The sequence below is a fragment of the Emydura macquarii genome, unplaced genomic scaffold (genome assembly GCF_026122565.2).
Source record: "Emydura macquarii macquarii isolate MOO-44397 ecotype Brisbane River unplaced genomic scaffold, CSIRO-AGI_Emac_v2 contig_306, whole genome shotgun sequence".
Lineage (NCBI taxonomy): Eukaryota > Metazoa > Chordata > Testudines > Chelidae > Emydura > Emydura macquarii.
Genome location: NW_027130443.1, coordinates 1,429,164 through 1,441,156, shown reverse-complemented (window position 1 = coordinate 1,441,156; position 11,993 = coordinate 1,429,164). Strand labels below are relative to the sequence as shown.

The 11,993-nt window shown below is 61.7% G+C and overlaps 1 protein-coding gene across 1 annotated transcript; it reads right to left on the bottom strand.

The window, feature by feature from the left end:
- Nucleotides 1-6: 6 nt before the first annotated feature.
- Nucleotides 7-11,627, bottom strand: CHRNE (cholinergic receptor nicotinic epsilon subunit). The gene is made up of 12 exons (XM_067556157.1): nucleotides 11,570-11,627; nucleotides 11,215-11,354; nucleotides 11,045-11,089; nucleotides 10,536-10,645; nucleotides 5,139-5,294; nucleotides 4,849-4,952; nucleotides 4,518-4,718; nucleotides 3,659-3,773; nucleotides 2,218-2,332; nucleotides 1,604-1,805; nucleotides 1,161-1,291; nucleotides 7-819 (listed from the first exon to the last, which is right to left on the bottom strand). Exons 1-12 carry the CDS (start codon nucleotides 11,619-11,621, stop codon nucleotides 664-666), a joined length of 1,527 nt encoding a protein of 508 aa, XP_067412258.1. The 5' UTR covers nucleotides 11,622-11,627; the 3' UTR covers nucleotides 7-663.
- Between the last annotated feature and the right edge of the window lie 366 nt (nucleotides 11,628-11,993).

The following is an 11,993-nucleotide window of genomic DNA, read 5'->3' as shown; positions in this document are numbered from 1 at the left end:
GCCCGGAAGGGGAGGTGGGAGAAGGTGCGGTGTGGTGCGGCGCGGCATGGTCTGGAGTGGGAGCAAGGGTGCACAGAGAATGGAATCCACAGGGCCCACCTACACTAACCCAGCGGTAGCTGCAACAATGTCAGGACCCCACAGGTGCTGGAGCTAATCCCAAAGAGCTGTACCTCCCCAGAATCTCCTCCCTGCTCTGGAGGGCAGAGGAATGGGGCTGAGGCGGTTGCCTCTGGGGTAGGATGTGGGGGCTGTTGCTGCGTGCTGAGATGCATCTGTGTCTGGGGTGGGGCAGCTGTTTAGACAGCTCTATAATGACCTGTGTTTAATGTATCTGGGGTTGTTGGGGTGTGTGTGTCTGACCCCAGAGCTCTCTGCTCTTGTTAAATCTACACCACCACCCCCCCCCACCCCCGGCACAGGGCCTCTGCTGGGGTGGTGTCTGCGTGCTGGCTGCTGAGCGTTGTGTGCTGGGTTGGGACGTTATCCCTCCCCAGCATCAACAGCCTCTCTGGTTTCTGAGCCCAGCCCCCTAGCGGCCCCAGTGTGGGGGAGGGGTGGGGGACTCAGGTGGGAGGGCTCCCTCACGGTGTTGTCGCTAATCCCACCAGCTGGAGGGGAAGGGCTCTTGGGGTGCCTTTGCCCCAGGGCAGGGGGGCCCGGCTACGCGTCCGGCTGCACGGGGAAGGGGTCATCGGGCACTGTGTTGAAATGCCCCATGAGGAAGATGCTGAGGGTCCCGATGGTGAAGAGCAGGAGGGCGGCCCAGAAGCAGAGCTTGTCGATCACCTTCCCGATCAGCACCCAGTTCTCCATCTCCTGCGCCGCACACAGAAGGGTGTCAGGGCTGCGAGGCCAGCCCAGCCAGGGGAGAGGGTAGAGCGGGGGGGCTGGGGGCTAGGATGCCTGGGTTCTCTCCCTGGCTCTGGGAGGGGAGAGGGGCTGGCGGGTTAGAGCACGAGTCGGGACAGGAGCTAGGACACTTGGATTTTCCCCTGGAGGGAGCCCCAGCTCCGCTCTGGCCCTTGAGGGCAGGTAGGGGCCTGGCTGGCGTGGGGTGGGGACAGGGGCTGGGACACAGGGATTCTCCCCTGCAGGGGTGGCAGCCCCACAGTGCTGGGATGGGCGGGCTGGCGGGGGCACGGGTGGCTCGGACTCACGGCACTGCTGGCGTTCTGCTCCTGCGTGGTGGCAGTGATGAAGTTGCAGGCCTCCACGCATGCCCGGATCTCGGGGGCTGCGTTGGCCAGGTTCTTGTACAAGGTGCTGGTGAGGCCCACGTCCACCCCATCTGTAGAGAGAGGGTGGGGCAGAGTCAGGGACCCAGGAGTCCTGGGCTGCCCTGGTGTGGGGTGGGGTGGGGGGGAGGGTTCACTAGCAGCTCTCCTCGTGCAGTGCATCTCACTTAGCAGTGTGACCCGGGGCAGGGGGTGATTTTCAGAGCTGGGGAGGGAACCCAGGCATCCTGGCTCCCAACCCCCCTGCTCTAACCCTCCCCCTTCCCCCTCCCAAAGCTGGGGAGAGAACCCAGGGATCCTGGCTCCCAGCCCCCGGCTCTCCCTGGCAGAGGGCGGACACCCAGCATGCTGGGGGGGGATCTCACCGCAGGCGGGGGTCCGGCCCAGGCCGTGGCGCTGGCCCTGGCGCTCGAAGAGGATCTCGCTGCGCGGCTTCTTGAGGATGTACTCCTCCGCCTTGAGCATGATGGCGAAGGAGCTGCGCCGGCGGGGGGGGGCTGCAGCCCAGGGGTCCCCCGAGGGCTCCAGGGCTGAGCCCAGGTACCGTGGCAGCACCTCTAGGAACACCTGGGGGGAGAGGGGGCCTGTGTCCAGCCTCAGACCTCAGCCCCCAGCCCTGGGCAGGCTCACTTCCCTCCCTTGTGCCCCCCAAGCCCCTTTCTCCAGCCAGGATTGGTCCAGCCCCCTCCCCAGAGTCCCCCCTCCCTGACATCACCCCAGCGTGGTACCCCCCCATCCCCTGTCCCCTTCTCCAGTCCCCACTCGGCCGGCCCTCCCTTCACCCCCAGCTCCTGCCACTTCCTCCCCAGAGCCCCCTAATCCCCCCTGCCCCAGCCAAGATCAATGCCCCCCAGGCCCTAGCCCCCTACCACTCCAGCTCTCTAACCCCTCCAGTGCACTGCCCTCCAGCCCCCCAATGCACCCCCCCGATGCTGTTTCCAGCCCTTCCTTCTCCCCATGTGTGCCCCCCGACTCTCACGTGTTTGAGTTGCTCAGACATGCAGTGGGTGTTGGGGGTTCGCAGGGAGACGTTGAGCACAATGACGCAATTCATCACGATCAGCGTTGCCACCCCCATGACAAACAGCAGGTACCTGCCGGGGAGAGAACTCAGGAGTCCTGGTTCCCAGCCCCCCCCAGCTCTGACCACCAGCCCTCCCCTCCCCTCCCCTCCCAGAGCCGGGGAGAACCCAGGCATCCTGGCTCCCTGCACCAACCACCAGCCCCCTATGCCCCTCCTGGAGCCAGCCTGTAATGGTCAGGATTGCCCCTCCAGTTCCCAGCTGGGGGGGGGGGGGGGCCTGGGGACTCGTTGCTGTGGGATTTATCGATTTGTTCCCAAACCGCCTCGATAGACACCTTGCTCCGTCCGTCCGTCCGCGAAGTAGAGGTGCTTGGGTGTGGGAATCGCTCTGCCATGCAGCCCAGCGCAAAGTGTTCATTTAGCTTCTCCGCCGTGACCGGCCTGTTAGCGCTGCCACCGGTTCTTTGCCGGCTTCCCGCGTCCAGGCTTAACACGGTGTTAGGGGGAGCGGCTCCGTCCTTCGCTGGCTGCTGCTCGAAGGCTTTTTTAGCCTGCACAGTCTATGCTTACACGCCCCTTCCCTGCGTTTTCACTTTGATTCGCCGCTGTAGGATTTGATTTCCAAGTTTTAACACCAGCTTGGTTGGTCTCTCTGACTCTGTGAAGCCAGGGTGGTGGTTTTTGGGGGTGGGGGTGTTGGTCTGTTTTTGGGGGGTGTATGTTTAATTTGAGCCTCTAGCCCCGTGTTCTTAAAAAGTTTCCAAGCAGCTGGCCAGTGTTTCAGGCCTCTGTGACCTTTATCTAGCCTCCTCTCTCGGACGTTAAACGCTGCCATGCTGCGTTCCTTCGGTGCCCCCCAGGGCGTTAAATCGGTGATGCGATAGTTGCTATTATCTAGCTATAGTCACGTCTCGGCCCAGATCCTGGGCGCTGCATGGGACTGACTCCAGAATGGCCTTTCCCCACGGGGTTCCAGGCCCGGCTGCTCCGAGAACGGTGGTGGGGGGTCTAGAAATGTTCTCTCTGCGTCCCGGCCTGAGGCGACGTGTTCCCCGTCAGCACCGGGCTGGTTGAAATCCCCCCTCGTTGTGGGGTTTTCTATTCCATCAGCCTCGCGCGTTTCACAGCCGCCCTCCTGGTCGGGGCAGAGCCGGCAGTGGCGTCCCACGGCTCTCCTCTTCTCAGTCACGCCTGGGCTTTCGACCCAGAGAGCGTCTGTGGTACTGTTGGACCCGTTTCAGGTTATTTGTGACCCTGCCCTGCCGGCACAACCCACCTGCTCATTCCTATGTATGTGGGACCTGCTCCCAGCCCCCCGCTCTAACCCCAAGCCACGGGGGAGCCCAGGAGTCCTAGTTCTAGGGGGAGCTGGATGGGGGTTGGGGGGCTCACTCACTTGCCGATGAGGGGGACGCTGAGTGAGGTCTCTGGGATTTTCTGGGCGATGAGGAAGAGGAAGATGGTCTGAGCCAGCAGCACGGAGATGGAGAGGGTGCATTTCTGGCCGCCGGCTGCAGGGGGCAGAGACCAGGGGTGAGATGGTGCAGGTTGGGGGGGTCCCCCTGCCTCCTGCTATGCCCTCTCGTCCCCAGGGCCTGGGGCTTTCCATCCTGGCGTGCCCCAGAGAGCGACAGCCAGGAGAAATCGGGTTTCATGCTCCTAGCCTTTGCCCCAAAAGCTTTGCCAGCAAAAGTGTCCCCCCCAGGTGTGTGGTAGGGAGCATCTCCCCTTGCCCTGTGGCCGGGCGGGGTTTCCTGCAGCCAGTAAGGCATCCCCCTGGCTGTGCTGTGTTTCCCGTGGCTGGGTGGGCCATCCCCATAGCCAGACAGGGTTTCCCATGGCTGGTGGGGCGTCTCCATGGCCAGGCATGGTTTCCCATGGCTGGTGGGGCATCCCTGTGGCCGGGCAGGGTTTCCCGTGGCTGGGCAGGGTTGCCTGTGGATGGTGGGGTGTCCCCGTGGCCAGGTGGGGTTGCCTGTGGCTGGGTGGGGCATTCCCATAGCCAGACAGGGTTTCCCATGGCTGGGCATCCCTGTGGCTGGGCAGGGTTTCCTGCAGCCAGTAGGGTATCCCCCTGGCTGTGCTGGGTTTCCCGTGGCTGTGTGGGGCATCCCCATAGCCAGGCAGGGTTTCCCATGGCTGGTGGGGCATCTCTGTGGCTGGGCAGGGTTTCCCATGGCTGGGTGGGGTTGCCTGTGGATGGTGGGGTGTACCCATGGCCAGGCAGGGTTTCCGGGATGCTGTGGTGGGCTCACCTTGCGCAGGCAGGAAGTAGACCAGCACCACGAGGGATGAGATGAGCACGCAGGGAACGATGATGTTGATGACATAGAAGAGGGGCTTGCGCTGGATGATGAGGGAAAAGCGGATCTCCTGGAAGCCGAGCGCCTCCCGGCCCAGCTCCGGGTGCAGCACCAGCCGGGCCGGCCGGTGCCGGATCACCCACTCCCCGTTCTCTGTGGGGGGACAGGCTCAGGCAGGTGAGGACCCCGTGGGCGGCACCCACCATGGACATGCTCGGCCCCCTGGGAAGGACCCGGTGGGTGGGGCCCGGGGCAGGCACCCCCCACCCCAGGCACCCCATACCTGTGAAGGCGGCAGGGTCTATATCGATCTCGTCGACGGGGCGTGCCGTCTCCTCATCGATTGAGAGCTGCAGATGGACTTCGTTAGCGCTGTAGGTCTGCGACCTGGGGTCACATGGGGAGGTCAGCGAGGGGGGGGGGGGACCTCCCCTCAGAGTCAACCCTGGCACCGGGTGAGGGATCCCAGTATTTGCAGCCGCCCCGCCCCAGAGGTGGCCGCATCTCGGCGCTGGGTGAGGGGTCCCTGTATAATCAGACGCCCCGCCCCAGAGGTGGCCGCATCTCACTCACTGGAAGACAAGGGAGCAGTTCTGCCAGTCGAAGGGGAAGTAGGTGACCTCAATGGCACAGGTGCTGCGGTAGATGGCAGGGGGCAGCCAGTACATGGCCCCCCCGGGGTACACCAGCACGTTAGCGTAGTAGGCGATCTCAAACTGCCCGTCGATGCTGCCGGGTGCAGGGGGGAGGGAGAAGGGAAGGAAAAGAGGGGTCAGCGAGGAGGAGTTTAGCCCCCCCCAAATCCCTGCAGCCTGGAACACAACATCCCTGTACCTCCAAAATAAAACACCAGCGCCCCAGACATCCTCGTATATTGACACTCCCAACCCATGCGCTTCCAAAGATCAGCACCGCTCCCCCACCAACCTGCCCCGTGGCCTGAAGTCTCTGACTGATCGCGTTCCTGGGGCACACGGCAGGCAGAATTTGGGGATAATTTGGCTATGTTTTGCACTTGGGGGGCAATATTTTGGAGGGCCCCCTGCTGGCGACCACCTGGGCAGGGGCTGTGTTTGGGGGTCCCTGAGGTTTGGGATGAGGCCAATTTCTCGTGTGTGGCTCGCTGTGGGAAGTGTGTCTCAGGCTGACAGGGCCTCTGTGTGTGTGTGTGTGTGTGTGTGTAGGGGGGACGGGACACTGACGAATGAGTTGGAGACACGTCCCTATTCCCACACAGTCAGTGCACGCCTGGCGGGGGGCAGCCCCAGGGCGGAGGTCGGCGCCGGAATCGGGGCAGTTTTCGCCCTCTCACGTAGCATTTGGACGGGGCCGGGCACTGGGGTGAGGGGCACAAACCCCAGGCTCGTGGCCGAGGGGTTACCGGAGCCGCTCTGGGCTTTAAGGGCAGCAGGGCCGCTCAGAAGGACGGCCGTGGATGTGCGAGACATGGCCCAGGACCTCGCGCGAAGTTGCACAGGACGGGCTAGCACCGGCGGCTCATTGTGAAGGCCAGAAACTTGATCTGAGGCCCTTTAATCTACCCGCTGGGCAGATCAGGCTCGTTTTTGAGATGCCCTGAAAGGGGCGGAACTGGGACGCGTGACCCGTCCAGTGGGAGGCTGTGCCACAGACGACGGGACGGACCCCGCAAGGCAGACAGATCAGCGAAGAGGAAGATGAGACGCTGGGCCGCAGGGCTGCCCTGGTGGGGAGCGTTCCCTGTTATAGCCGTCTGGTCTGAAAAACAAATCAGTGACTCACGAAAAGGGCCGTCATTTTAGACGATTAATAATGCAGCCACGGCCCCACACTGGTGCTGTTTGGGAAACAGTTAGCCCCCGGCTGATGTATTTTAAGCCTTTTTCCTGGACTCTGTTGCCTTTGGTTAAAGCAAAAGCCACACGGCCGCCTGAGCGTGTTTGTACCATGTCATCACGTCACAACCTTTAGCGTCCTCTGTAGAACGGACTGATTGGAGAAATGTGCTCCTGGCGCTTTACACAGTTTACGAATGTTGGCGACTGGCCGCTGAGTCCTGTGCCAGCCACTGACAATCCAGGGTACAGCAGCGTGGACCGTTTTCAGGAGATAGACGCAGAGAAAGGTAGGCTTGGCAGGAACCGCGATTGTCCCGTCGGGCCAGCCCCCGGCGCTGAGGCTGGACGAAGTATTACGTGCGAGACCAGCTGTCTGTCCTACCTGCTCTGAAGCACCACCGACGACAGAGATCCTTCCACCTCCCTCGGCCATTTATTCTCATGCTTCACTAGCCCGGACTGGAAGCTTTTCCTAACGTCCAACCCAAATCTCCCTTGCTGCAATTGAAGCCCGTGGCTTCTTGTGCCGGCCTCAGTGGTTGAGGAGCACAATGGATCAACCTCCTCTTTCCAACACTATTTTACATCTCTGAAACCTGTTATCGTGTCCCCCCCCCCCAGTCGCCTCTGCTCCTGACTCAACAATTTGCCACCTCTCTTCAGTGGTCGAGTTAGCCAGACCTTTATTCCTCTTCAGTGCTCTCTGCACTTTCTCCGGTGCATCCACTTCTTTCTTGACGTGCGGTGGGCAGAGCTGGGCACAATGCGCCTGTGATCCTTGCCGAGGGCAGCGGAAGCATGACATCGTGTGTCTTGCGTCCAGCGCTCCTGTGACCTTTGCTTTTTTTGTAGCGTTATGACACTGTTGACTCACACTTAGCTTGTGATCCGCGATGACCCCCAGCTCCCTTTCCACAGGCCTCCTTCCTGGCCAGGCATTTCCAGTTTGGTTTTGTGCCATGGATGGTTCCTTCCCAAGTGCGGGACTCTGCATTTGTCCTTATCAGATTTCATCCTGTTTATTTCAGACCATTTCTCCAGCCGGTCAAGATCATTTTGCGTTCTAACCCTGCCCCCTAAGCGCTTGCAACCCCGCCAAGCCGGGTGTCGTCCACAAACTTGATCGGTGTTCTCTCTGTGCCGGTAGCCAAACTATTGATGGAGACACTGAACAGACCCCGGCCCTAGACCTCAGCCCTGTGGGATCCCACTCACTACCCCTTCCAGCGTGACTGAACCGCTGGGAACTTCTCGCTGACTGCGCTTTTCTCAACCACCGTATAGTAGGTTTGTCTAGGCCACATGTCCCCAATTGGCTTATGAAAAAGTCACATGAGCTGGTATCAAAAGCCTTACTGAAGTCAAGCTAGATCGCAGCTACCGCGTCTCCCCATCCACCAGGCGCGTTACCCTGTCACAGAAGATATTAGGTGGGGCTATAATTCGCTGACTTGTCTTTAATTCCCTTTTTAGAGATGGGCACTAGTTTGCCCTTCCCAGCCTTCTGGGATCTCTCCCGTCCTCCGCAAGGACCCAGAGATCATCACAAATGGCTCAGATCTCTTCAGCCGGGCCCTGAAGCAGTCTAGGATGGATTTCGTCAGGCCCTGCCGACTCGAAAGCACCTCACCTGGCTAAGTCATTTTTAACTTGCTCTTTCGCTGTTTTAGGCTCAGACCCTATCCCGTTTACACGGGTGTTCATCATGTTAGCTGCCTGGTCACCGCTAACTTGGCTGGTGTCTTTCTCTCCTCAATGCCTAACGGGCCTGCCCTGCCCTTGGACTTCCTCGTGCGGCTAATGAATTTGTAAAACGTTATGTCTCTAGCTAGTTTAATCTCATTTTGAGCCTTGGCCTTTCTAATTTTATCCCTACGTGCTTGTGCTGGGTTTTTTTATAATCATCCTTCGTAATCTGACCTAGGTTCCACTTTCTGTTGACTCTTTTCTGAGTTACATTCTGCTCTCTGGGCCATCGCGTATGAAGAAGCAATCTACTGCAGCGCGCAGTGGATTAAATGCAGGAATCAAAACTAATTTGACAACGCCACCCTGGAGATGGGAGGCAGGCATCCTAGACTCACAGACTTTAAGGTCAAAAGGGACCAGTATGATCATGCAGTGAATTTCCGGGGTGATGCAGGAAAGCGGGTTTGAAGACATCCCTGTGGAAGCCAACATCCATGGTGCGTCACTCCTCAGCCAGGCTCTCAGAGGGCAAGCAGAGACAGAACGCGCACACGTCTGAGCGCGGTGCTGGATTGCTGGAAATGGGCATGTGGCGGCTCCGTGGACGTTGGCGTGCTCCCAGCAGATGAGAAGAGATGCATCTCGGGGAAAGCTCGAACGTGCCCCGAAGCGGCTGAAGACATGGAGAAGGGACTCGGAGCAAAGCGAGCGGAAGTGCAGGACTGCTCTGGCCAGCTTTCTAAACAGCGCTGAGTCACTCCGCCAGCTCACGGACGCTTACGTTCCCGGGGGAAAAAAAGGTCCCGATGCGTTTCTTTTCCGGGCCTGGTCTCTCCCGAGTGCTGATGGATTACACAACAGCAAAGAGAGACGGTAGCAAGACCACAGAGCTGGAGACCTTTGCAGTGTGATCATGGAATGATGCTAGGTGGGGTTGTGTCAATGTAGCAGAAGCCAGGCTTCGGGCGGAGGCGGCAGAGATGCACCAGGCGTCGTCGATACTCAGGGAGCAGCGCACTGCGATTGGATGGCACGACTGGCCCTTTGAGCAGTAGTAGTGGCAGCTGTAACAGTGGTGTCAAAACAAAGACGAGGGAAGCGGCTGTCAGCCACGGAGCTCCACAGAAAAGCGACCCCAACACGCACGGCTGCAGGGGAAGCTGCTGGTCCAAGAGGTTATCAAAGTTGTGGCCGAAAGAACGACAAAATCCTTTTAACATTGGAACCAGCCCGAAGAACAGCCGGCCGTGGCAGCGTCCACGGCGGCCTCACCTGGAACGGGTGCGTGGTCAGAGGGAAGCAGCTGCGAAGGGGCGAGGCAGAGTTCTCTGAGCCCATCAAATGGCTTCATCTCAGCTCCCTCTGGAACCTGAGTGACAGTCGCACAACGGATGGCGCAGCCGGCGCAGGAGATAAGTGCGGGCTGCCAGCTATTCCGTAGGCTGACGCTGGCGCCCAGGCTGGAGATATTGACATCCAGCATTTGATGAAGTCTGAGCCGGCACCTGTCTCGCTTGCCCTCCTGGAGGGACCGAGCTCTAAGATAGACCCGAAAGAACAAGACGCTGGAGGAAAATCCGCCAGTGGTGAAGTTACCAGCGTCCAGTGTGCCCAGAGCATTGACCTCCTGCTGCTGCTGCTGCTGGGACGTGCCGAACTGCCCCGTGCGAAGCGTTTGGGGACCTGTGCGATCAGCTGCGGACACGGGCCTGGCCTGGGACTGAAACGCAAGCCCACGGCTGTCGGTGGAGACGCTGGTGCAACAGAAGAATCAGCCCCGATCTAGTATAAGAGCCGGCCGGCGAGATCCTACTGCGTTAACAGCGTCGCCAAAGCAGCACGTGAAGACGATCCCAAAGTTCAAAACACAGCAAACTTTCTCCGTGGGGCCGGGCGTGTGGAGGGCGACCAGAGAGCCTCCCCTGGGCCTGACGCGGGTTTTGCGACCTCACCCGCGCAGTGGAAAAAGCCCCTGGCGACCGTCCAGCCTCTCAGCCCTCAAGGCAGAGCCCAGGCCGGGGCAGCAGCTCCACTCACAGTGCCCCGGCGGCGCCAACGCTTGGCGGAGCCCCCGGGCCGCGGGTGGCAGCACGGACTCAGCGCTGACAGCGAGGCCGGCCCGCGCGCAGGGCCGATGAATTCTAGGGCCGGCCCGGAGCGGAGATTCGCAGGGGGGCTGGGAATGGGCTGGCACCCACCCCGCAGGGCCCCCCCAGGTCTCCTCTGGGTGCAGGGTGCTGGGGGGTCTGTGATATAGACCGAGTGCACCCGGGCTCAGCTCCCCCCCCCCAACTCAGTCCTGGGCCCCTGCTCCCCTGCCCCTCAAAAACTGCTGCAAACTCTCAAATCCTCCCAGCCCGACTCACCCCCGCCAATCTCACTTGGTCCTTGAGACGCTAACTCAGCCGTGTCGCGCCCCCCACCTGGGGTGCCCTCCCCACAGCCCCCCTGGGGGGGGTCTCACTTGTTCTCCAGCACGATGTCCGGCAGCCAGACCATGTCGGAGGGGACCCGCAGCGAGCGGATGCCTTCGAACTCGCTCTCGCTGTAATTCAGCCGATAGTCCACCCATTCCTGGGGGGGCAGAGACGGGCGGTGAGGCCTGGGACCCCTCTGCACTCCCAGGGCTGGGCCAGCAGGGGATTGCGGGTCGGGAGAGAGCGGCACCGGCAGAACTGGGGGGGCTCAGGGGGCTCCATGTCCCATGATGGGGGTTCACTGCAGGACAAGGTCACACACCAGAACGGGCGGATTAGTGAGGGCAGCTGAACGCCAGGACGCCTGGGTTCTCGCCCTGGCTCTGGGGAGGGGGGGCTGATGGGTCAGAGCGGGGGTGGGGGTGACGTGAGCTCAGCATCTGGGGATCACTTGTGGGCCCCGTTCAACAAGGTGTCTGGGGGGGGTCCTGAGTGGGCCCCGGGGGGGCAGGCGACCTAGTGTCCATGGCGGGAGGGGGGCTGGGGGGTTACTCACAATCTTTATCCAGACGTTGGTGGTCAGCGTCTCCTCCTTCTCGTTCTGCAAGCGGAGGGAGGCGGTCAGTGTGATTTGGGGCGCTGCAGGGCGGGCGTGTACGGGGGGGACACTCGGGCTGTACGGGGGGGGCACTGGCTGGGCTGTACCGGGGTGGGGGGGCCTCTCACCAGCGAGATGAGGTTGGTCAGCGTCAGCATGAGCTGCACGTCCAGCACCTCGTCGGGGCGCCGCACCGGCCGTGTGTTCTTGTCGTAGCTGGCGAAGAGTTTCTCGTAGAGCCGCAGCTCCTCGTTCCGGCCCGGGAGCCCTTGTGGAGCAGGCAGGGGGTCAGGCCCGGGCGTGGGGCTCAGCCCTGCCACTCTCCTTTGTATCCCCCCACCCCACGGCCCCCGGTTCTGGCTCAGCCCCTGCCCCTGGCTTAGGTGCCCCCCCCCCATCAGGAGACTCAGGGCCCATCTCCATGGCCCCCCCACTGACGTCAGGTGCCCCCCAGAGGCCTGGGGTTCCCGCCCCCCACCTCACCATAGGCCCCTGCGCAGAGCAGGGCGCAGCCCAGCACCCACGGGCTCCACATCGCGGCTCAGCCGTCCTCCCGGTGGGGCCGATTAACTCAGGGGCAGGTTATTTTGAGTGGCTGCCGGCTTTTGGGGTGGGCCAGACACCGGATCTGCCGCCCTGGCCCCGCAGCAGGGAGTTGCTTCCGCTTGCACCTGCACCTGTTCCCCAGCCGTCCCCAGCCAGGCCTGACAGGCCAGCGCCCAGCCTCCCTTCCCAGCGCCAAGGAGAGAACCCAGGCATCCTGGCTCCCAGCCACCCCTGCTCTAACCACTAGCCTCTCACGCCCCTTCCAGAGCTGGGGGGAGAACCCAGGCAGCCTGGCTCCCAGCCGCCCCACTCTGACCCACCAGCCTCCCTCCCGTCCCAGAGCTTTAAGGCTGTGGGGGCT

What these genes read in the sequence shown, in the direction of transcription:
- CHRNE (XM_067556157.1), bottom strand. Translation starts at nt 11,621, where the DNA reads ATGTGGAGCCCGTGGGTGCTGGGCTGCGCCCTGCTCTGCGCAGGGGCC. An exon ending in CCAACGTCTGGATAAAGATT is followed by an intron (nt 10,646 to 11,044) that starts GTGAGTAACCCC and finishes CTGCCCCCCCAG; the next exon opens with GAATGGGTGGACTATCGGCT. An exon ending in GGGCCGGACCCCCGCCTGCG is followed by an intron (nt 1,292 to 1,603) that starts GTGAGATCCCCC and finishes CTCTCTCTACAG; the next exon opens with ATGGGGTGGACGTGGGCCTC.